The sequence below is a fragment of the Bos taurus genome, chromosome 15 (assembly GCF_002263795.3).
Source record: "Bos taurus isolate L1 Dominette 01449 registration number 42190680 breed Hereford chromosome 15, ARS-UCD2.0, whole genome shotgun sequence".
Classification (NCBI taxonomy): Eukaryota; Metazoa; Chordata; class Mammalia; order Artiodactyla; family Bovidae; genus Bos; species Bos taurus.
The window spans coordinates 17496387-17518294 of NC_037342.1; the positions used below are offsets into that span (position 1 = coordinate 17496387).

General features: G+C 40.4%; 2 protein-coding genes across 2 annotated transcripts in view; one reads left to right on the forward strand and one right to left on the reverse strand.

The window, feature by feature from the left end:
* SLC35F2 (solute carrier family 35 member F2) overlaps positions 1–1073 on the reverse strand; it is a 120934-nt gene extending 119861 nt beyond the window's left edge. Inside the window, exon 1 of the mRNA XM_002692963.7 lies at positions 1046–1073. Within this exon, the coding sequence (XP_002693009.4) occupies positions 1046–1073 (28 nt within the window). The remainder of the gene's footprint in view (positions 1–1045) is intronic.
* Positions 1074–3064: 1991 nt separating this feature from the next.
* Positions 3065–21908, forward strand: part of RAB39A (RAB39A, member RAS oncogene family) — a 33678-nt gene continuing 14834 nt past the window's right edge. Inside the window, exon 1 of the mRNA NM_001192830.1 lies at positions 3065–3422. Coding sequence (NP_001179759.1) covers positions 3196–3422 — 227 coding nt within the window. The 5' untranslated portion in view covers positions 3065–3195. The remainder of the gene's footprint in view (positions 3423–21908) is intronic.

The following is a 21908-nucleotide window of genomic DNA, read 5'->3' on the forward strand; positions in this document are numbered from 1 at the left end:
CCTTTTCACTTCTTTTCTTTTCACAGCTATTTGTAAGGCCTCCCCAGACAGCCATTTTGCTTTTTTGCATTTCTTTTCCATGGGGATGGTCTTGATCCCTGTCTCCTGTACAATGTCACGAACCTCATTCCATAGTTCATCAGGCACTCTATCTATCAGATCTAGGCCCTTAAATCTATTTCTCACTTCCACTGTATAATCATAAGGGATTTGATTTAGGTCATACCTGAATGGTCTAGTGGTTTTCCCTACTTTCTTCAATTTAAGTCTGAATTTGGCAATAAGGAGTTCATGGTCTGAGCCACAGTCAGCTCCTGGTCTTGTTTTTGCTGACTGTATAGAGCTTCTCCATCTTTGGCTGCAAAGAATATAATCAATCTGATTTCGGTGTTGACCATCTGGTGATGCCCATGTATAGAGTCTTCTCTTGTGTGGTTGGAAGAGGGTGTTTGTTATGACCAGTGCATTTTCTTGGCAAAACTCTATTAGTCTTTGCCCTGCTTCATTCCATATTCCAAGGCCAAATTTGCCTGTTACTCCAGGTGTTTCTTGACTTCCTACTTTTGCATTCCAGTCCCCTATAATGAAAAGGACATCTTTTAGGCTATACTTATAGAAAATTCAATCACCACTGGCTTAAACAGGTACTGATTAATTTATCTCAAACAAGAAGATGTCCAGAACTGGTACCACAGATCAACAACTCCATCAGGGTCTCAGGTTGTTCCTCTCTCCTACCACCATCTGAAGCATCTAGCCTTCACCTCTATGGTCACACATGGATGTTACATTTTCCAGGTAGGAAGGAAAAAGAAAGGCCATAAAGTGATGGCCAGTAAGGGTTTTGTCATCAGAAAAACAAAAGCTTTATGTCTCATTGATTCCACCTCTGTCATTTGGCCATCCCTAACTGGAGAAGGACTAGAAGAAAGAAGACTGTGGTTTTAAGAGTTGAGTCAGCCAATTAGCTTTCAGCCAAAGAGTTTAATCAACAAAAACTACAGAGGGGTCAAGAATAACTAAAGACAAATGATGAGGTTGTTACCAAAAGGGTGTGGTGGGTGGGGAGTCATCGGGTCTGGCTGCTCAATGCTCAAAAGCCAAGAAATAGGCCAGCTTGGTGGAAAGGAAAGTTTGCTTTATTTCAGACACTGGCAACTGGACTGGGGGAGGGTGGTGGACACATCTGTGCAAAGGCTGACTATCCTCCCCACTCCCGACAAGTAGTGGGTGAGAGCTTTTATAGAGAGATAAGTGTCTAAGGCAGAAACAGCACAGTCATCTCTAACAGTTATCTTCAAATCGGTCATCAGTGGTCTGACTTGGTTGTTTTAGATACAGTTAATCTTTAGTTCCAGGTTCATTTGTTCCCATTTCTTTGCGGCCAGTTCTTGGAATTGTGGCAGGTCATGTCCTGGGTACAGGCTGGCCATCATGTAGCTAACTTCCCCACCTGGTGTTTTAGTATCTATAAGACAGCTCACAGGATATGGCTCATAATATTATCTATAGCCCTTGAGAAAAAGCTAAAAGTCCTTGACTATGCTTAATGACTACATTATTATTATTTAGTTTCCTTTGTTTTCCTTTGTTTCAGCATTTCTCACTTCTCTGATTAAACCTTTTCCTTGGCTAAAGTTTTCCTCAGACAACAGGGAGGCAGAGGACATGATGGGGCAGGCGCAAGGACCACAGAGTCCTGCTCCATTTCAGGGTGAGGAGGATTTGGTAGTTGGAAAGTCTCTGGCAACCTTATCAAAAGCAATATCAGGTACATATTGGGCATGCAGAGGGCTGAAGACTAACTGGTGGGTAAGAAATGGGAATAGATAGTTTTTTTTTTAACATTTGAAAAGGAGAAAAATGGACAAAACAAAAATCTAAAGAAAAGACACAATAGAAAGATGTTTTGCTTGGTTTCAGGATTGTGATTATTTGAGTATGTCCTTTGGAAGTACAAACAATTGGAAATGGGGAGATTTGAGGGATAAATGGTATGAAATAAAGACTACTTTCAAAAAAAAGGTTTTAAAAAGGATTAAACATATCTTTGAAAACAAAACTTATTCCTCCTAAATAAGAAAGGAAGTAAAGCTGAATAACGAAACTATAAGTTTGGATGTGGACAAGAAAAAAGTTGAATTGTTAAAATTCTATTTTAACAAAAATTCACTTTAAAACTGCTTAACTTTTAAAAGATAAACCTTGAATTCATTATTAACCAGTTTGAAGAAAGGCATGAGAATCTCGCCAGAATTCAGGTGTGCTTTGTTTACTCAGATTCCTGACCAGAAACAAGGTAAGTAGAGAACACTATGGGATTTTTCCGACATGTATGTAGAACAGAGACTGAGAAGAATGGGAGCTTTTATGAACATCTCACTATTTCATTTTCTTTCCTTCTCTCCTTCCCCAAACTAAAGGGCCCTAGAGACGATGGAGGCGATTGGCATTTTTCTTATTCTTCCGTAGTAATGAAAGCAGTGAGGAAGAGACGGTGGTGGCATGAGCAACGGCCAACGTCCTTGCTTGAAGCATCCAGAACTTGCTCTGCAAATTTATTTCAACTTTGCTCTCAACTCCTTCACCTTAGAACACCTGGGAGGTGGCAGTCAACAAGGATGGAGAGCAAAAAGCCGCGAAGAGATATCTGGTTCAGCAACAGTGGTCACAGAGCTGGTCAAACCCGATGAAAGTGGAAACCACATTTTCAAAAATCAGAGCCGAAATCTGACGAGCCCGCCCTGACGCCTGTAAAAGAAAATGATTTTCACTTTTCATTGGCTGACCCTCCCAGAATTGAGACCTTGTTTCATTTTCATTGGTCATTGCTGCTGTCACGTCCTTTCACCACACCCAAAGCGCCCAGTGAGCTTTGGGGAAAACTGATTTACAGAGGTCGGGGGCGGGAATTCGCGAGCAGCTAGACTATTCCGCGCCCCCCGCCCGCCCCGCCGCTTCCTCCTCACGGCCCTGCCCCGCCCCCTGGCCTGAAGCCACGCCCCTTCCCCGGCCGGGCCCCGCCTCTCCCTCCAGAGAGGGCGGGGACCTGGTGGCGGCCGCAGCCGCAGGAATATGCTGGAAGCCGGCTGGCGGGCGCCGGGGAGGTGCTGAACGGACAGTTCCCGCCGCTTTATTTGCCCGGCGGCGGGTAGGAGGGTGGGGCGGCCTTAGAGTCAGCTGGGCACGTGAGCGATGGAGACCATCTGGATCTACCAGTTCCGCCTCATCGTCATCGGGGACTCCACCGTGGGAAAGTCGTGCCTCCTGCACCGCTTCACTCAGGGCCGCTTTCCTGGGCTGCGCTCCCCAGCCTGCGACCCCACCGTCGGCGTGGACTTCTTCTCCCGCCTGCTGGAGATCGAGCCCGGCAAGAGGATAAAGCTGCAGCTCTGGGACACGGCGGGACAGGAACGGTTCAGGTAGGACCCCGGGCGCTGGGAGCCCCCCCCCTCCCGCCCCCAGGGACCGCGCCGCCCCCTCCGTCCGCCTGGGGCCCTCTCCCTAAGCGTTGGTTGCACCGGCCCGAGTCGGGAGTAGATCTGGCCCTTCCCTCTCGAAAGTGCAAACACTCCATTCTCGCTTCCCCTTTGCCCCTCCTCTTCCAGGGACGACTTCCTCCTCCGCAATTTCTCACTTCTTTCTTTGGCTCCCATTTCCTGCGCCCCCTTTCCGTTTTTCCTTTCCCGCCTGAACCCAGGTTACCCTCACCAGCCCCTCTTACCCAGCGCTCTGGCCCTGCTGGCATTTTAATCCCCAACTCTTCGGTTCCCCTGCTGCCTTCTCCCCAAACTCAGCGTCCCTCGCTGCGCACGCCCTGACCTGGCTACCCTTCTCCAAGCTCCACTTTTCCTCCTCTGACCGAGCAGCTTCCCATCTATGCAGCCCCGGAGAACTGCATAGAAGGATTCCCAGATTCGTGATTGATTCGTTTAGCTTTACAGCAAGCAGTGCTCCAGCCCAGATTACAGCATGAGCTCATTGGGCACCGTGCAGACGGAGATGAATGCGGTAATGGTCTGAATATCTCACAGCACGGAATGTGGTCATCAGAAATACAGGGCCAGGACCCGTGAGAGTGTGTTTTGTACAGCAACCAAGGACACAGTCACAACTGAGGAGTTTTTGTTTGTTTCATTGTTATTGTTTTTTAAGGATTGAGTTGTCTTTAGAAGTTTGTCATCACTGGTGCTTTGATGGAGAAAAGAGAGATGTACATATTGAGATTTGTTAGGAACTTTTCCTTTATTTTATTTATAGTAGGTACTTAACGTTCCAGGGTGATAATAGATCGGGAAATACTTTTCTACATGGAGGAGGAATACAAATAAATAGTCTCATTCTCCATGCTCACTGAAACCCTGAAGGATTTCACAAAAGTGACTGCCAAATAAAAACTAAATGTAAATTGTATGCATTTCCTAGATATTCAAGATGGAATCAGATATGAAGCACATTTAAAATTTTTAGGATTCAAGAACATTTTTTTTTTAGAGGAGGGTAAGGGATCTGATATATTGTAGTGTTTGGGACTCTTTTAAGGTTCTATTATCAACTGGAACTCATTAAAGCAAACATTTGGTAGTCTTCTACTTTTGGAATCGGTACTTCTTAACCATACTTCCCAAACATGGCTCCCCCTCACCCCATCCAACACCCGTTCTGAGTGAGATCAGCCTACTTCTCTGAGAAAAAGAGAAAGAGCCTCCTTTAAAATAATTTTTCAAACTCTAATTCCTCATCTGTAAAATGGAGTCATTATGATCTCTAAGATTCATTACAGTTTTACCATTGTAAGGTTGACAGCAAATTCATTCACTTGTGATCTCAGTCAGAGATGAACATTAAGATATTTCATGGTCAGTAAAAAGCATTTACAGTAGATCTTGCTCTACCCTCTAAAGTGAAGTGAAGTTGCTAAGTCATGTCCGACTCTTTGCGACCCCATGGACTGTAGCCCGCCAGGCTCTTCCGTCCATGGGATTTTCCAGGCAAGAATACTGGAGTGGGTTGCCATTTCCTTCTCCGAAGGATCTTCCTGACCCAGGGATGGAACCCAGGTCTCCCGCATTGCAGGCAGACTTCTTACCCTCTGAGCCACTAAAGTGAATATAGTAAAAACATGTTCTTTATACCTTAACTTCTATACCATAACTTTATACTTTAAACTTCTAGCAACTACTAATAATTAAGAAGGCAGTGGCACCCCACTCCAGTACTCTTGCCTGGAAAATCCCATGGACGGAGGAGCCTGGTAGGCTGCAGTCCTTGGGGTCGCTAAGAGTCGGACACGATTGAGCAACTTGACTTTTACTTTTCACTTTCATGCACTGGAGAAGGAAATGGCAACCCACTCCAGTGTTCTTGCCTGGAGAATCCCAGGGACGGGGAAGCCTGGTGGGCTGCCGTCTATGGGGTCACACAGAGTCAGACACGACTGAAGTGACTTAGCATAGCATTAGCATATGTAGTAAAATCTTCTTGAATCTAAAACACTTTCCTTAAAAGTAACTCTTTTTTAAAAAATTAATTTATTTTAATTGGAGGCTAATTACTTTACAATAGTGTGGTGGTTTTTGCCATACATTGACATGAATCAGCCATGGGTACACATGTGTCCCCCCCACCCTGAACCTCCCTCCCACCTCCCTCCCCACCCCATCCTTCTGGGTTGTCCCAGAGCATCAGCTTTGAGTGCCCTGCTTCATGCATTGGACTTGCACTGGTCATCTATTTTACATATGGTAATATACATGTTTCAGTGCTATTCTCACAAATCATCCCCACCCTGGCCTTCTCCCACATAATGCAAAAGCCTGTTCTTTACATCTGTGTCTCTTTTGCTGCCTTGCACATAGGATTGTCATTACCGTCTAAATTCCATTTATATATGTTAATATACTGTGTTGGTGTTTCTGTTTCCGACTTACTTCACTCTGTATAATAGGCTCCAGTTTCATCCTCCTCATTAGAACTAACTCAAATGTGTTCTTTTTTTTTATTGCTGAGCAATATTCCATTGTGTATATGTATCATAACTTCCTTATCCATTCATCTGCTGATGGACATCTATGTTGCTTCCATGTCTTATTTATTGTAAAGAGTGTTGCAATGAACATTGGGGTATACATGTCTCTTTCAATTCTGGTTTCCTCAGTGTGTATGTCCAGCAGTGGGATTGCTGAGTCCTATGGCAGTTCTCGGAGAATGCAATGGCAGCCCACTCCAATACTCTTGCCTGGAAAATCCCATGGATGGAGGAGACTGGTGGGCTGCAGTCCATGGGGTCGAGAAGAGTTGGACACGACTAAGCGACTTCACTTTCACTTACTTTCATGCATTGGAGAAGGAAATGGCAACCCACTCCAGTGTTCTTGCCTGGAGAATCCCAGGGATGGGGGAGCCTGGTGGGCTGCCGTCTATGGGGTTGCACAGAGTCGGGCACAACTGAAGCGACTTAGCAGCAGCAGCATGGCAGTTCTATTCCCAGTTATTTAAGGAATCTCCACCCTGTTCTCCATAGTGGCTGTACCAGTTTGCATTCCCACTGACAGTGTAGGAGGGTTGCCTTTTCTCCATACCCTCTCCAGCATTTATTGTTTGTAGACTTTTTGATGGCGGCCATTCTGACCTGTATGAGATGATACCTCATTGTGGTTTTGATTTGCATTTTTCTAATAATGAGTGATGTTGAGCATCTTATCATATTTTTATTAGCCATCTGTCTGTCTTCTTTGAAGAAATGTCTATTTAATTCTTTGGCCCACTTTTTGATTGGGTCATTTTTCTGGTATTGAGCTTTGTGAGCTGCTTGTATATTTTGGAGATTAATTCTTGGTCAGTTGTTTTGTTTGCTGCTATTTTCTCCCATTCTGAAGGCTGCCTTTTCACCTTGCTTATAGTTTCCTTCATCGTACAAAAGCTTTTAAGTTTAACTGGGTCCCATTTGTTTATTTTTGTTTTTATTTCTGTTACTCTGGGAGGTGGGTCATAGAGGATCTTGTTGCGATTTACATCAGAGAGTGTTCTGCCCTTGTTTTCCTCCAAGAGTTTTATAGTTTCTGGTCTTCCATTTAGGTCTTTAATCCATAAAAGCAGCTCTTAAACTTATTGTAAAGGATGGTTAAATTGTTAGATTTTAAAGATCTTTTCTGATAAATACATCATTGTTTTTTATTGCCTTTAAGAAAAATGTACATTTATTTTATAGATACTTTTTAAACTGGCTTCCCAGGTAGCCCAGTGGTAAAGAATCCACCTGCCAATTCAGGAGACAAGGTATCGATCCCTGGGTAGGGAAGATTCCCCTGGAGTAAGAAATGGCAACTCACTCCAGTATTCTTGCCTGGAAAATTCCATGGACACGGGAGGCTGGTGGGCTATAGTCCATGGGGTCACAAGGAGTCAGACATGACTGAGCACACACACACATTTAAATCAGACAGTAACACTCATAATAATGCAAGGACATTTAGGGAACATTTACTGACAGTGAGTCATACTATATTTTGTTTGGCTCTTTACCAATGATGTATTCCTAAAATCATATATATATCAGTAGCTGCCTCCAAATACTTGCTTTTCTCTCATTTAGCAGAACAATTTCTCCATAAAATTGCATTAAACAGTTATTGTTAAATCATTCTGTACCTTCCCCTAAGAAAATACAGATACTTATTTTGAGTAAGTGCATTTGTTTCATAGAAAGGTACTATTCAGTTCATGAATGTATAGCCCTGTCATTAGTTGTAATCATACTGTTTAACTGTAATCAGGAATTTGTGGGAAGCATTCCATTTACATTCTATTTGAAGGTTTATTGGTGATCAGATATAAACAAAAACAAATCGGTTTTAGACAGTTTAGGAGATAGCTTAAAAGCATAAACAAATATGTTACAGGACAACAAAATAGTGAGCTGATGATTATAATATAAATAGCCTTAAGATATCTTTTTCTAGGGGGGGTGGCAGGGCAGGGTCCAGCTGGTAAAGAATCTGCTTCCCCTGTGGTCCAGCTGGTAAAGAATCTGCCTGCAATGTGGAAGACCTGGGTTCGATCCCTTGGTTGGGAAGATCCCCTGGAGAAGGGAAAGGCTACCCACTCCAGTATTCTGGCCTGGAGAATTTCAGACCATGAGGTTGCCAAGAGTCAGAACAGGACTGAGCAACTTTCACTTTTCGTCATTTTTTTTTACCCAAATTTATTAAAGTAATAATTAATAAAGCCTTAGTTTTTAAAGTTCAGAGCATATATTAATATGCTTGTAGCCAGTAACTAGTCACAAAAAATAAAAGAGAACAAAATCAAAGTGAAGAAAGTTTAGAAAAATGATGAATATGTGAGCATCTTTAGGAGATCAGCCCTGGGATTTCTTTGGAAGGAATGATGCTAAAGCTGAAACTCCAGTACTTTGGCCACCTCATACGAAGAGTTGACTCATTGGAAAAGACTCTGATGCTGGGAGGGATTGGGGGCAGGAGGAGAAGGGGATGACAGAGGATGAGATGGCTAGATGGCATCACCGACTTGATGGACATGAGTTTGAGTGAACTCCGAGAGTTGGTGATGGACAGGGAGGCCTGGCGTGCTGCAATTCATGGGGTCGCAAAGAGTCGGACACGACTGAATGACTGAACTGAGTTGAATACTCAATTGTTAAAGTTTTTGTTATTAAAACTGTGTTTTAGTCAGAATAAACGTTAAATTACTGTATTAAGGATACTTAAAATTACAGTGCCTTATTTAACGATAGTTCTCTCTTGTTTAATTAAGGATACTTAAAATTACATTGCCTTATTTAACGATAGTTCATTTCTCTCTTGTTTAACAGTCTCTAGGTAAGTGGTCCATCATTCAGGACCATCATTCAGATGCCTTCTACTCTCTTCCTATCCAGGCCATCATTCAGATGCCTTCTACTCTCTTACTATCCAGGGCGTCATTCAGATGCCTTCTCTCTTCCTTTCCTACCATCCCTAGAACATTATCATCATCTCTGTGGACAAAGCTGGGTTGTAGGCACACTGTGTGCCTGTTCAGGGAGAGGGGAAAGAAAGGATCTGCATCAAGGAATGTTGCTTTTAAGCAGGTGAGGCCAGTGTGGTGCAGATTACTTCAGTTCTCAATTCTTGGAGGAGAAAGAGGTCACAAGGCCACACTTATGCAGGGCTGCCACGTGCTCAGGGAAAGGGGAAGGTGGATTCGGCATTGCAGGCACTGGGTGAAACTAACAGTCACCACTTCTATTTTTCAGTCATCATAGTGGAAGAAGTTTAGCAGGAAAGGAAACAAAAATATTGTTTAACAGTATTAATAGGGATGAATAAGTGTAAATATGGCTAGACATATAGAGAGCACCAAATGTAAGAACATAAATTTTGAATTTTTCTCATGAAAAGCATTTAAGGCAATCTGAAGATAAAATGAGATATAGCAACATTAGCTGTGGGGATAGAAAATCTGAAGCTTCAAGCCAGATTTGGCCTTTTATTTCCTGTTGTCTGGCCTTTGGGGTATTACAATTACAGCCAGAGGTTGTAAAGCTCAGAGAATAATGGCCTCCTAGTGCAGTGCTTCTCAAAGTGTGTTCTGCAGAACACTCAGACCATGTGATTCTTCTTAAAGGATGGGTTCTCTAATCAAATATGTTTGAAAATCCTTGTATTCCATTTCTCTCTTACAAAATTCATATCAAAGACGCCAAGAAGTCTTGAGTAAAGAAACATATTTACCTTTGATTAAACTAGCATTTTCACCATTTATTTGAAGGGCTGTTCTTAAAATATGAAAATCTATGACTGGTAGTGTTCTAAGTATTATAATTTGGGGGAAACCCATTTGACAAATTGTTTTAGTCACATTCTTTGAGCAGAACCAAGTAAACTTTTGAAGTTTGGAGCAATGGAAAACCTTTTCCTCTAGCTCCTCTCCTATTGTGTATGTTTCTCTTCCTTATGTGTCTTAGCCTTCCTTAAACTCCTTATTTTTTAATTTTCCTTTACCCTCTTCATCTGTCAGTTTCTACTCATAGTGTCCTCCCACCTTCTCTTCTTTCATTTCATTTTAATGTGTCTTTTTTGATCTCATTTCTTTTTAGCTTATTTCTCCTTATTTATCCCTCTGCCTCCCTTATGTCTCTGTTTTCTCCTTTGTCACTTCAAAACATTCATATGAAGTAAATATTTAAAAGTGGTTTGTTTTCTGTTCATAATTTTAAAAGTAAGCATCATGAACATTTTCTATTTTTCCTTAAGAGATCATTTAAGTTTTCTAAACTAAATGGGTTTTTCTTTTGTTTTTAATTAATTATTTAGTTGCAGCTGCACTGGGTCTTCACTGGTTTGCACAGGCTTTCTCTCATTGCAGCAAGTGGGGGCTACTCTTCATTGCAGCACACGTGCTTCTCATTGTGGTGGCTTCTCTTGTTGGCAGGAGCATAGGCTCTAGACGCGTGGACTTCAGTAGCTGTACCACTCCAGGCCAGAAGTTGCTGCATGCAGGCTCTAGGATGCATGGACTCAGTAGTTGTGGCGGCATGGGCCTAGTTGCTCCACAGCATGTGGAATCTTCCCAGACCAGGGATCAAACCCATGTCCCCTGCATTGGCAGGCAGATTCTTTACCACTGCACCACCCTGGAAGTCCTGTTTTTGTTTTTTAAGGAAACTTTATTTGATCTGCACCCTCCTGACTGTGGTTCATGATTGTCAATAGAGATTTTCTGATAGTGGATTGGTGGGCTCATAGTTACATAGGTAACAGAACAAAGATTGTTTGCAGTTAAGTGCTATAATCATTGCAGTCTGCTGTAGTTCCAAGTTATTAGAAACAATAGAAAGCTGGGCTCTATTTGTATTGAGTGATCAGATAATACAGTGTTTTGATTAAAATTATTTGTGTTGTAAGTAACAGAAATAAAGCCAAATTAGATTAGATATAAGGGATAAATTATAAATGATACCGATTTCATGAGAAGCAAAATCTCAATGAACATACAGGTGTTCTAACAACATGTGTTTGTGGATTTTCTCTCTATTTCCATTTATCCAGTGCTGTCAGCTCCCGACTGTGTCAGTCCCTGAGCTTCTTATTCAAATTCTTAAAAGAAAAAATATCATTGATATTTGATTGGCCAGTGAGTCAGCTCCCCTAGGGTTGGGTTATTAAGATAATATACACATAAAATACAAAGGAATTATACAAATATTGAGATATGTTTTATGAGTCATACAAAGCAGATGACTCTGTAGGAGTCTACTTTTGGGGAAAGAGAAGTTCACAGAAGAAAAAAGTGAGCAGTCACCCCAAAAAGTATACTTTCTCATGTTTCAGAGTAAAATGATATGTAAAAAGAAGCCAGCATCATTTCTAACAAGTGTAGCAGAATGTAGAAAGATGACCCTTGTAGCCAAGTATATTTTTATATGCTGAAATTTATTTTCACTGTCCATTCAGAACATTCAGGCCATTTTGAGTGATTGCATAGTCAGTACAATTAAGAAACTAGCCATTAAAAAAAGAAGACACTAGCCATTAATTTCAAAAATCTGTGATTAGTTTTCTTAATTTCCTTTTTCTTCAATGAATCAATTGATTTCTCCTATGTAGCCATAACCTCAATGACATATTGGTATATGAAGGTGATTATACATCCTCTTTAGTAACTAAATATTGTAAATAAAGTAGACTAAATATTGTACTTTAGTGTTTGAAGACCCTAGGCCAGCAGTAGGCAAAATTGCAAAATAAGTAGAATGCATTCTTAGGGCCTTTGGTGCTTGCCCACGTTTTCTTTCCTACTGTTTTTGAATAGTAAGATCTTGACCAACTCTTCTATTTTCCCTCACATCTCAGTTGAAAAGCCATTCCTTACTTCTCCATCCTAGCTTCAGAGAGAGAAGTAGCTGGAAGACCAAGAGATACAAAAATATTAGAAGAATAAGGGTTCTTCTAGGAGTATTTCTGTTCTAAAAGAGAATGACCACCTTGTATCATCTTGAGGTAATGTTTCCCTGTTGGTGGAGTTGTGAATCTGTGGCTGAAGGATGTTGGAGTTTCCTCTCATCATGCTGCGTCAGTGACCACCTATTCTGACACGTTGGCCCCACATTTAGCTTTCAAGGAAACGGCTAGAAAAAAAAATAGTAATGTTGTCAGTATATGGATCACTCAGTAAAGTTTTCCCATGAAGAAAAGTGCTTTTGCTTAGTCTCAGAGAAAGAGAGAGAATAAATTTCTACCCATTGTTGGTCAGTTTCGATAGCATATAAAGATTTCTTAACAACTTAGCCTCCATAGCCATTTTACTTAAAGTTTAAAGAGCAACTTCTTGGAATGATCAGAGATTATTTATTTTGATGTTTTAAAGAGCCAGTTATTCTTATCCTGAGTTAGAAGAAATCTGCATTCTTCCAGTTTGTTCTATGAAGTAGTGGAAAAGAAAGGTGAACCACTCAAATAATACTGAGGTACACACACACACACACACCAGAGAACATCAGATTTTACTTTAATAAAATATTTTCATTCTTTCTGAAGTGAAATCCTACAAAACCTATACTTTATGATACTAATAAATCTGCCTCCAAACATCAGTAACTTTTAATCAATTCTGACAATATGTAATTCAGAGTTTATTTAAAAATTATTACCCTACACAGTCTACCTCACTTATCATGAAACAAATATCATTAAAAACCCATTGTTTTCTGAAAGGAATCACTTCATGTAATAAAGTACTATTCTGAGCTATAGGAGTTCCAGAAAAATGTGAAACAGAGGTCCAGTACACTTCAAAGTTAAAAGTATATTTTTATTTTAAGCTGTGAAAGAGTTTCAAAGTAGCGATAGTAGCTCTGTATATCAGAGTCGGACACACCTGGCGCGACTTACCGTGCATGCATGCGTTGGAGAAGCCAATGGCAGCCCACTCCAGTGTTCTTGCCTGGAGAATCCCAGGGACGGAGGAGCCTGGTGGGCTGCCGTCTACGGGGTCACACAGAGTCGGACATGACTGAAGTGACTTAGCAGCAGCAGCAGCAGCAGTTCTGTATATAAGCATGACTGAGAAACTGTAGATGGCTTGGTGGCATATTATTTATTTTGGCTGAAAATCTTAGTGTTCTTTAAAACATTCTTAAAATGTACTGAATTTTGTTTTTTCTATTTCCTTCCTATGGTAATGATTCATTTTTAATTGAGGAATAATATGCTAAATAAATTTTATTTTTTACTGGGAGTAAGTCTTGAAGACCATCCACTCGTACCAATATCTAGGATATAAATAAACCATCAAAAATGTCACAATGCCAAAAAAATTGGTAGGGTAACAGAGACTTCTCTCCTAGGTTTATTTCCACTTCACTGGTATAATGAGTGCATTAGAGTCACCTGAGAAAGGTCTTTAGCAAGCCAGGCCCCAAAAGTTATCAGTGACTTTTCTTGGCAAAATATTATCCTTCTGTTGTGGCTCAGACCATAAAGAATCTGCCTGCAGTACAGATAGACCCGGGTTCAATATTTGGGTTGGGAAAATCCCCTAGAGAAGGGAATGGCTACCCACTCCAGTATTCTTACCTGGAGATATTTCCGTGGACAGAGGAGTCTGGTGGGCTACAATGTCTAGGGTCACAAAGAGTTGGACACAGCTGAAGCTATTTAGAATGCATGCATATGCCTATTTCTTCCCCTACTTTTTCTGTAATTGGTCAGAATCTCTGTCTAAATTATCTTCCTGTATCAAAAGTAGTTTTTCATCTGATTCTTCAGCCTTTCCAAATGTATTTCTGTTTTGTAGGACATAGTGCGATATGGCCTGAAACAGATAAGGCTAAAGGATAGCTTTAATAACAGACTCCTGCCTCAGAAATACAAAAGAATAATAGTGGTGTGTGGCCTGAGCTGAACCCTCTTCTCTGAGGAGAGATCAAGAGAGAATACTGCAAATGAGAGTTAATAGATACTATGAACTTCTTGGCTATAAGAGAAGACATTAAAAAAAAAAAAAAAAAAAAGAGTATAGATTCTCAAATTCTAGGCATTGCTTATCATTTTTCTTCAGAGTAGCATTTTTCAAAGTAATAGGTATAATTTGAGTAAAAGTTTCCTTGATCAAATACTGTTAGAAATGCTGGGGTTTTGCAAGATTTCTCAGAGCTTTAGTATAATACTAATATTCTAATATACTTTGTAAACACCCAAGACATACATAGTGTTTCCCAACCCAGAGTCCCATTATATAGAATGGGAAAGACTAGCGATCTCTTCAAGAAAATCAGAGACACCAAGGTAACATTTCATGCAAAGATGAGCACAAAAAAGGATAGAAATGGTATGGACCTAACAGAAGCAGAAGATATTAAGAAGAGGTGGCAAGAATACACAGAAGAACTATACAAAAAAGATCTTCATGACCCTGATAACCACGATAGTGTGATCACTCACCTAGAGCCAGACATCCTGGAATGCGAAGTCCAATGAGCCTTAAGAAGCATTACTATGAACAAAGCTAGTGGAGGTGATGGAATTCCAGCTGAGCTATTTCAAATCCTAAGATGATGCTGTGAAAGTGCTGCACTCAATATGCCAGCAAATCTGGAAAACTGAGCAGTGGCCACAAGACTGGAAGAGGTCAGTTTTCATTCCAATCCCAAAGAAAGGCAATGCCAAAGAATGTTCAAACTATCATACAAGTGCCCTCATTTCACACACTAGCAAAATAATGCCCAAAATTCTCCAAGCCAGGTTTCAACAGTACGTGAACCATGAACTTCCAGATGTTCAAGCTAGATTTAGAAAAGGCAGAGGAACCAGAGATCAAATTGCCAACATCCACTGGACCACTGAAAAAGCAAGAGAGTTCCAGAAAAACATCTACTTTTGCTTTATTGACTATAACAAAGTCTTTGACTGTGTGGATCACAACAAACTGTGGAAAATTCAAGAGATGGGAATACCAGCCCACCTGAATTGCCTCCTGAGAAATCTGTATGCAGGTCAAGAAGCAACAGTTAGAACTGGACATGGAACAACATTGGTTCCAAATAGGGAAAGGAGTACATCAAGGCTGTATATTGTCACCCTGCTTATTTAACTTATATGCAGAGTACATCAGGAGAAACATTGGGCTAGATTAAGCACAAGTTGGAATCAAGATTGCCAGGAGAAATATCAATGACCTCAGCTATGCAGATGACACCACCTTTATGGCAGAAAGCAAAGAACTAAAGAGCCTCTTCATGAAAGTAAAGAGAAGAGTGAAAAAGTTGTCTTAGGTCATGGCATCTGGTCCCATCATTTCATGGCAAATAAATGGGGAAAAAATGGAAAGAGTGACAGACTTTATTTTCTTGGGCTCCAAAATCACTGCAGATGGTGACTGCAGCCATGAAATTAAAAGACGTTTGCTCCTTGGAAGAAAAACTATGACCAACCTAGACAGTATATTAAAAAGCAGAGACATTACTTTGCCACCAAAGGTCTGTCTAGTCAAAGCTATGGTTTTTCCAGTAGTCATGTATGGATGTGAGAGTTGGACCATAAAGAAAGCTGAGCGCCGAAGAATTGATGCAACACTATGGTGTTGGAGAAGACTCTTGAGAGTCCCTTGGACTGCAAGGAGATCCAACCAGTCCCTCCTAAAGGAAATCAGTCCTGAATATTCATTGGAAGGACTGATGCTGAAGCTGAAACTCCAATACTTTGGCTACCTGATGGGAAGAACTGACTCACTGGAAAAGACCCTGATGCTGGGAAAGATTGAAGGCAGGAGGAGAGGGGGATGACAGAAGATGAGATGGTTGGATGGCATCACTGACTCGATAGACATGAGTTTGAGTAAGCTCTGGGAGTTGGTGATGGGCAGGTAAGCCTGACGTGCTGCAGTCCATGGGGTTGTAAAGAGTCAGACACGACTGATCGACTGAAATGAACTGAACTGAACTGATTTTGGGAATCGATAGATTAGAACACTTCAAAGAAAGTAGGCAATTCCTTAAATTTTAGAATATATTTGAGAACCTCTCATGGTTTCTCCTCTCATTTGATTCTGTCTCTTTTTTAAAATTAGTTATTATTTTAGTTTTGACTGTGCTAGGTCTTTGTTGCTGCACAGGTTTTTCTCTAATTGCAATGAGCAGTCGCTACTCTTTAGTTGTGGTGCACAGGCTTCTTTCTCTTATTGCAGCGCACAGGGTCTCAGGTGTGCAGACTTTGTACCTGAGGCACCTGGGCTCAGTAGTTGCGGCTCCCAAGCTCTCGAGCACAGGCTCAGTAGTTGTGGTACACGGGCTTAGTTGTTCCACGGCATGTGGGATCTTCCTGGGTCAGGGATTGATCCCATGTCTCTTGTACTGACAGGCGAATTCTTTAATGCTGAGCCACCAGGGAAGCCCTCTCTTTTGCTGGTGCTTCTAGATGACTTCGTCAGGTCTCCGTTTCAAAATTAAAATGTTCCTTCACTTGTTTTAAGGGCTACAGAAAGGTTCTGGGAGTAGAAAATCAAAAGTTAATGAAGCAAATATGAGATGAAATTTAAGACATATTTGATAGTACTGGAGGATAGACTATGAAAAGAGAATTAGAAGTAGAAGAGAAGGTATAACTAATTGTATAGGAGAGATCTATTGGAGGCAAGGTAAATTAATGAAGCAAATATGAGATGAAATTGAAGACATATTTGATAGGACTGGAGGATAGACTCTGAAAAGAGAATTAGAAGTAGAAGAGAAGGTATAACTAATTGTATAGGAGAGATCTATTGGAAGCAAGGTAAATTAGTTGAATTGAAAATAAAATCCAAGAAAATTCCATGGACTGTATAGTCCACGGGGTGGCAACGAGTCAGACACAGCTGAGTGACTTTCACTTTTCGGCTTCCCAGATAGCTAGTTGGTAAAGAATCCACCTGCAATGCAGGAGACCTTGGTTCGATCCCTGGTTTGGGAATATCCCCTGGAGAAGGGAAAGGCTACCTACCCCCTCCAGTATTCTGGCCTGGAGAATTCCGTGGACTGTGTAGTCCATGGGTCACCAAGAGTTGGTCATGAGTGAGTGACGTTGACCTCAGCTCCATGTAGCTTCTACCCTGAAAAATATTTTGTTTGTGTACAACCCCACCACACTCCCATCTCTATAGATCCAAGTTAATTACTGTGTCTACTCAAACCATTATTTTTCAGCTATATTCAGAAACAAAAGGAGAAACAGCTTTACACAATAGAAGTGGTACTGATAACTGACAGCAAACACTTGTGGCTGCAATGACAATCAACTTTCCCCTGCATGCAGTACTCAGTGACTGCTCTGCCACACTTAGTAACAGGAATGAACCCAACCACTGCAACAGAAGAATTTATATGAAGTTTTTTGCCTTGATAAACACGGAAAGATACTGGGTATTAAGCAAGTTCAGTTCAGTCACTCAGTCGTGTCCGATGCTGCGACCCCATGAATCACAGCATGCCAGGCCTCCCTGTCCATCACCAACTCCTGGAGTTTACTCAAACTCATGTCCATCGAGTTGGTGATGCCATCCAGCCATCTCATCCTCTGTCATCCCCTTCTCCTCCTGCCCCCAATCCCTCCCAGCATCAGAGTCTTTTCCAGTGAGTCAACTCTTCGCATGAGGTGGCCAAAGTACTGGAGTTTCAGCTTTAGCATCATTGCTTCCAAAGAAATCCCAGGGCTGATCTCCTTCACAATGGACTGGTTGGATCTCCTTGCAGTCCAAGGGACTCTCAAGAGTCTTCTCCAACACCACACTTCAAAAGCATCAATTCTTCTACGCTCAGCCTTCTTCACGGTCCAACTCTCACATCCATACATGACCACAGGAAAAACCATAACCTTGACTAGACGAACCTTTGTTGACAAAGTAATGTCTCTGCTTTTGAATATGCTATCTAGGTTGGTCATAACTTTCCTTCCAAGGAGTAAGCGTCTTTTAATTTCATGGCTGCACTCACCATCTGCAGTGATTTTGGAGCCCCCAAAAATAAAGTCTGACACTGTTACCACTGTTTCCCCATCTATTTCCCATGAAGTGATGGGACCAGATGCCATGATCTTAGTTTTATGAATGCTGAGCTTTAAGCCAGCTTTTTCAATCTCCTCTTTCATGAACAGTATGAAAAGGCAAAATGATAGGGTATTAAGCAAAGCTACAAGCAAATACTGGCTATGGTGTCCTAAAATTTCAAAAGTACTATGAACTAGCTTTCTATTTTTTTTGAGAGAAACTGAAATCCATCAGGATGATGATTTACCCTTGGAAATCTATGCATTTATTTAAATTAACTGGGTACAAGTCACTATACAAAAATAGATGTAAAAATAAATAAGATGTAGTCTCACATTCAAGGCCCATGTTGTCTCTATACTGGATAGAGTACAGACTATATTGCAATTCAGAAACTGGCCAAATATGGTACCTTAAATGATACAGAATTTTGTTTCTCTCTCCCCTGTGTTAATGGTCCAGCATGAGCAGTTCTGGACTATTTAGGTGACTATTCCTCAGCATCAGTTTCCAGGGTTTTCCAGTCATTGCCATTCCTAACAAGCAAAAAGGAGAAAGAAGCAGCCTACGGTAAATGGCTTCTTTAAGCAGATGAACCTCAGACTGCACATGTAATTTATCATGTTCCATTGATCCAAACTTAGTGATATGCCAAAACTAACTAAGAAAACTGGGGAAATATAGTTTCTATATGAGTTGCTGTGTGCAAGCAAAAACTCATGGAGTTCTATTACTAAAAGAAGACAGGGAGAATAGACCCTGGGGGACAATTAGAGATCTTTCTCACAGACTCATAGCAAAGAAAGATAATAAATAATTGGAATAAAGGCTGGTAAGTACTAAAATAAGTTCTGGTGGCAGAACAAAGGGAAAAATTGTCTTCCGTGTGTAGGGTGAGGGCTTGTTTCAGAGGATGTATCTGAAAGAATGTGGTCCTTGATGCTGAGACATGAAGGGTATGTCAGTAGTAAGAGAAATAACAATAGGAAGCAATAACAATAAACTGGAAGAAGTGGCTTCCAGTAATGACAGCAGATTGAATAATTATGCCTTTTTTAGCTTTTTTTCTGAAACCTCACCAAAGTGACAGTTTTGGTTTTTAACCATAGATCCTAGCAAGAACAGGTAACAAGACAACAGCAAAAAAAAATCTGATGGAGGAATGATACATGAATTAGCAATTTAAAGAAAATTAGCTTCTAAGCTAGGGGGTGGGAAAAGCGAAAAATCAAACCAGTATATATCATTGAGTTGTCTAAAGACCCAGTAAATGGTGACACCAAATACTTCTGAATTAGAGTACTTCTGAATAAGGATCATTGATTGTCAATCTGTTTAAGAAAGATTGGGTCCTCACATCTCCTCCACCATTCCATGCAACAGTTGACTTCCTCTTCCTGCATATCGGCAAAAAACTAGAAATTCATTCTTTGAAAAAGTTAAACATAGAATCTCTTACTGAAATGATTAGGCATAATTGAGGTTCGGATCCCTTATTAAAAGTAAGGACTTTAAGTGAATGTGTACATGTTGTATGCTAAGACTGTCTAGCCTTCTTCCCTGTCTTAGCTTCCAGAATGCTGACAATCAGACCTTCACCCTTCAAACAGAACATTGGTGAAATCATTTCAGAAGAATTTGACTAGGCCAAGAAGAAAGACTTACGATACCAGCATTAGCAATTCTTCAACTAAGTGAACCATCCTGATCATCTTATGAGTTAGGCTTTTAGTCTCAATGAAAGATTACAAGAAATATTAGGAAATCCAAAATAGAAATCTAGAAACTGAAATAAACAGAAGCCAAAAGCAACCAGAAAAACAAATTTGATAAGGGAGAAGGGAATGTTTCCGAAGTACAACCCCCCCCCCCAAAAAAAAACCCCTGTCTTTAATTTTCTCAGAGAGAAAATAGGAAAATATTGAAATCATAAAAGAATAGATACTGTTTTTTTCAAAAGAATATTCTGAGAAAAAAAAAGCTTTTGGAAACACAATAGAAAAAAATAAAACACAAAATAAATTTGGGGAAGTCTCTCAAAAAATAGGACAAAAGGACAAAGACTTAGAAAATAGGGAAAAAAAAAAAAAATATATATATATATATTTTTTTTTAGTTAGACGACTGTTCCATTAGGTTCAATAAAAACACAACAGGCATTCCAGAAAAATGGAACAGAAAAAAAAAACAGAAAAGAAATGATCAATGAAGCAATTTAAAAAATACTTCCAAGATGTAGGGACCTGAGTTTTCAGATTAGAAGAGTCCAGCACAATAGATGAAAGTAGACACATCCTAAGGGACATTGTCATGAAATTCTAAACCCTGGGGCCACAGAAAAGTTCCTACAAACTTCTGGAGTAGGGCAGGAAAGGGATATGGGATAATAGGTAATAGGTCACATAAAAAAGATCAGGAATCAGATTGACTTCACACTTCCTGTAAATAACAATTGAACCTCGAAGGCAATGGAAAGATTTCAAAATTCTGAAAGAATTCTGTGTCTGACCATTCAACTGTGAAAACAGAATAAAAACATGCAAAACTTCAAAATATTACCTCATGCATCTTTTCTTCCTCATGTATCTTTTTTTTAAAGCTTTTTATTTTGTTTTAGGGTACAGCCGATTAACAGTGTTGTGATTCAGATGAACAGGAAAGTGACTCATACATATACATGTACATATATGTACCCATACATATATGTGTATCCATTCTCCCCGAAACTCCCCTCCTTTCCAGGCTACCACATAACACTGAGCAGAGTTCCCTGTACTGTACAGTATGTCCCTGTTGGTAATCCATTTTAAATATAGTGTGTGTACCTGTCCATCCCAAACTTCATAACTATCCCTTCCCCTCATCCTTTCCCCTGGCAACCATAGTTCATTCTCTAAGTCTGTGAGTCTGTTTCCGTTTTGTAAGTAAGTTCATTTGTACTATTTCTTTCTAGATTCTACATTAAGGGATGTCATATGATATTTCTCCTTCTCTGTCTGACTTACTTCACTCAGTATGACAATCTCTAGATCCACCCATGTTGCTGCAAATAGCATTATTTCATTCTTTTAATGGCTGAGTAATATTCCATTTTTTATATGTACCACATCTTTATCTGTTCCTCTGTTGATGGGCATTTAGATTGCTTCTATGTTTTGGCTATTGTAAACAATGCTGGTGATCATTGGGGTGCATGTATCCTTTTGGACCATGTTTTCTCCAGATATATGCCCAGGAGTAGGATTCTTTGGTTATAGGTGGCTAAAGTATTGTAGCTTTAGCATCAGTCCTTCTATTTCTAATTTCATAGCATTGTGATTAGAAAAGATGCCTGATATGATTTCAGTTTTCTTAAGCTAACCAAAGCTTACCTTGTGGCCCAGCATGTGGTCAATCCTGGAGAACCTTTCATGTGCACTTGAGAAAAATGTATAGCCTATTTTTGGATGGAATGCTCTATAAATACCAATTAAGTTCATCAGGTATAAAGTGCCACATAAGGTCTGTGTTTCCCTATTAATTTTCTGTCTGGATGATGTGCCCATTGATGAAAGTGGTCCACTATTATTGTATTACTGTTGATTTCTCCCTTTATGGTTGTTAGTATTTGCCTTACATATTGAAGTGCTCCTGTGTTGGGTGCATATATATTTATAATGGTTGTATCTTCTTGGATTGATCCCTTGATCGTTATGTAGTATCCTTCTTTTCTCTTATAAGAGTCTTTGTTTTAAAGTCTATTTTGTCTGATATGAGTATTGCTATTCTAGCTTTCTTTTGATTTCCATTTGCATGAAATACTTTCTTCCATCCCCTTACTTTCAGTCTGTAAATGACCCTAGGTCTGAGGTGGTTGTCTTGTAGACAGCATATATTGGGTCTTGTTTTTG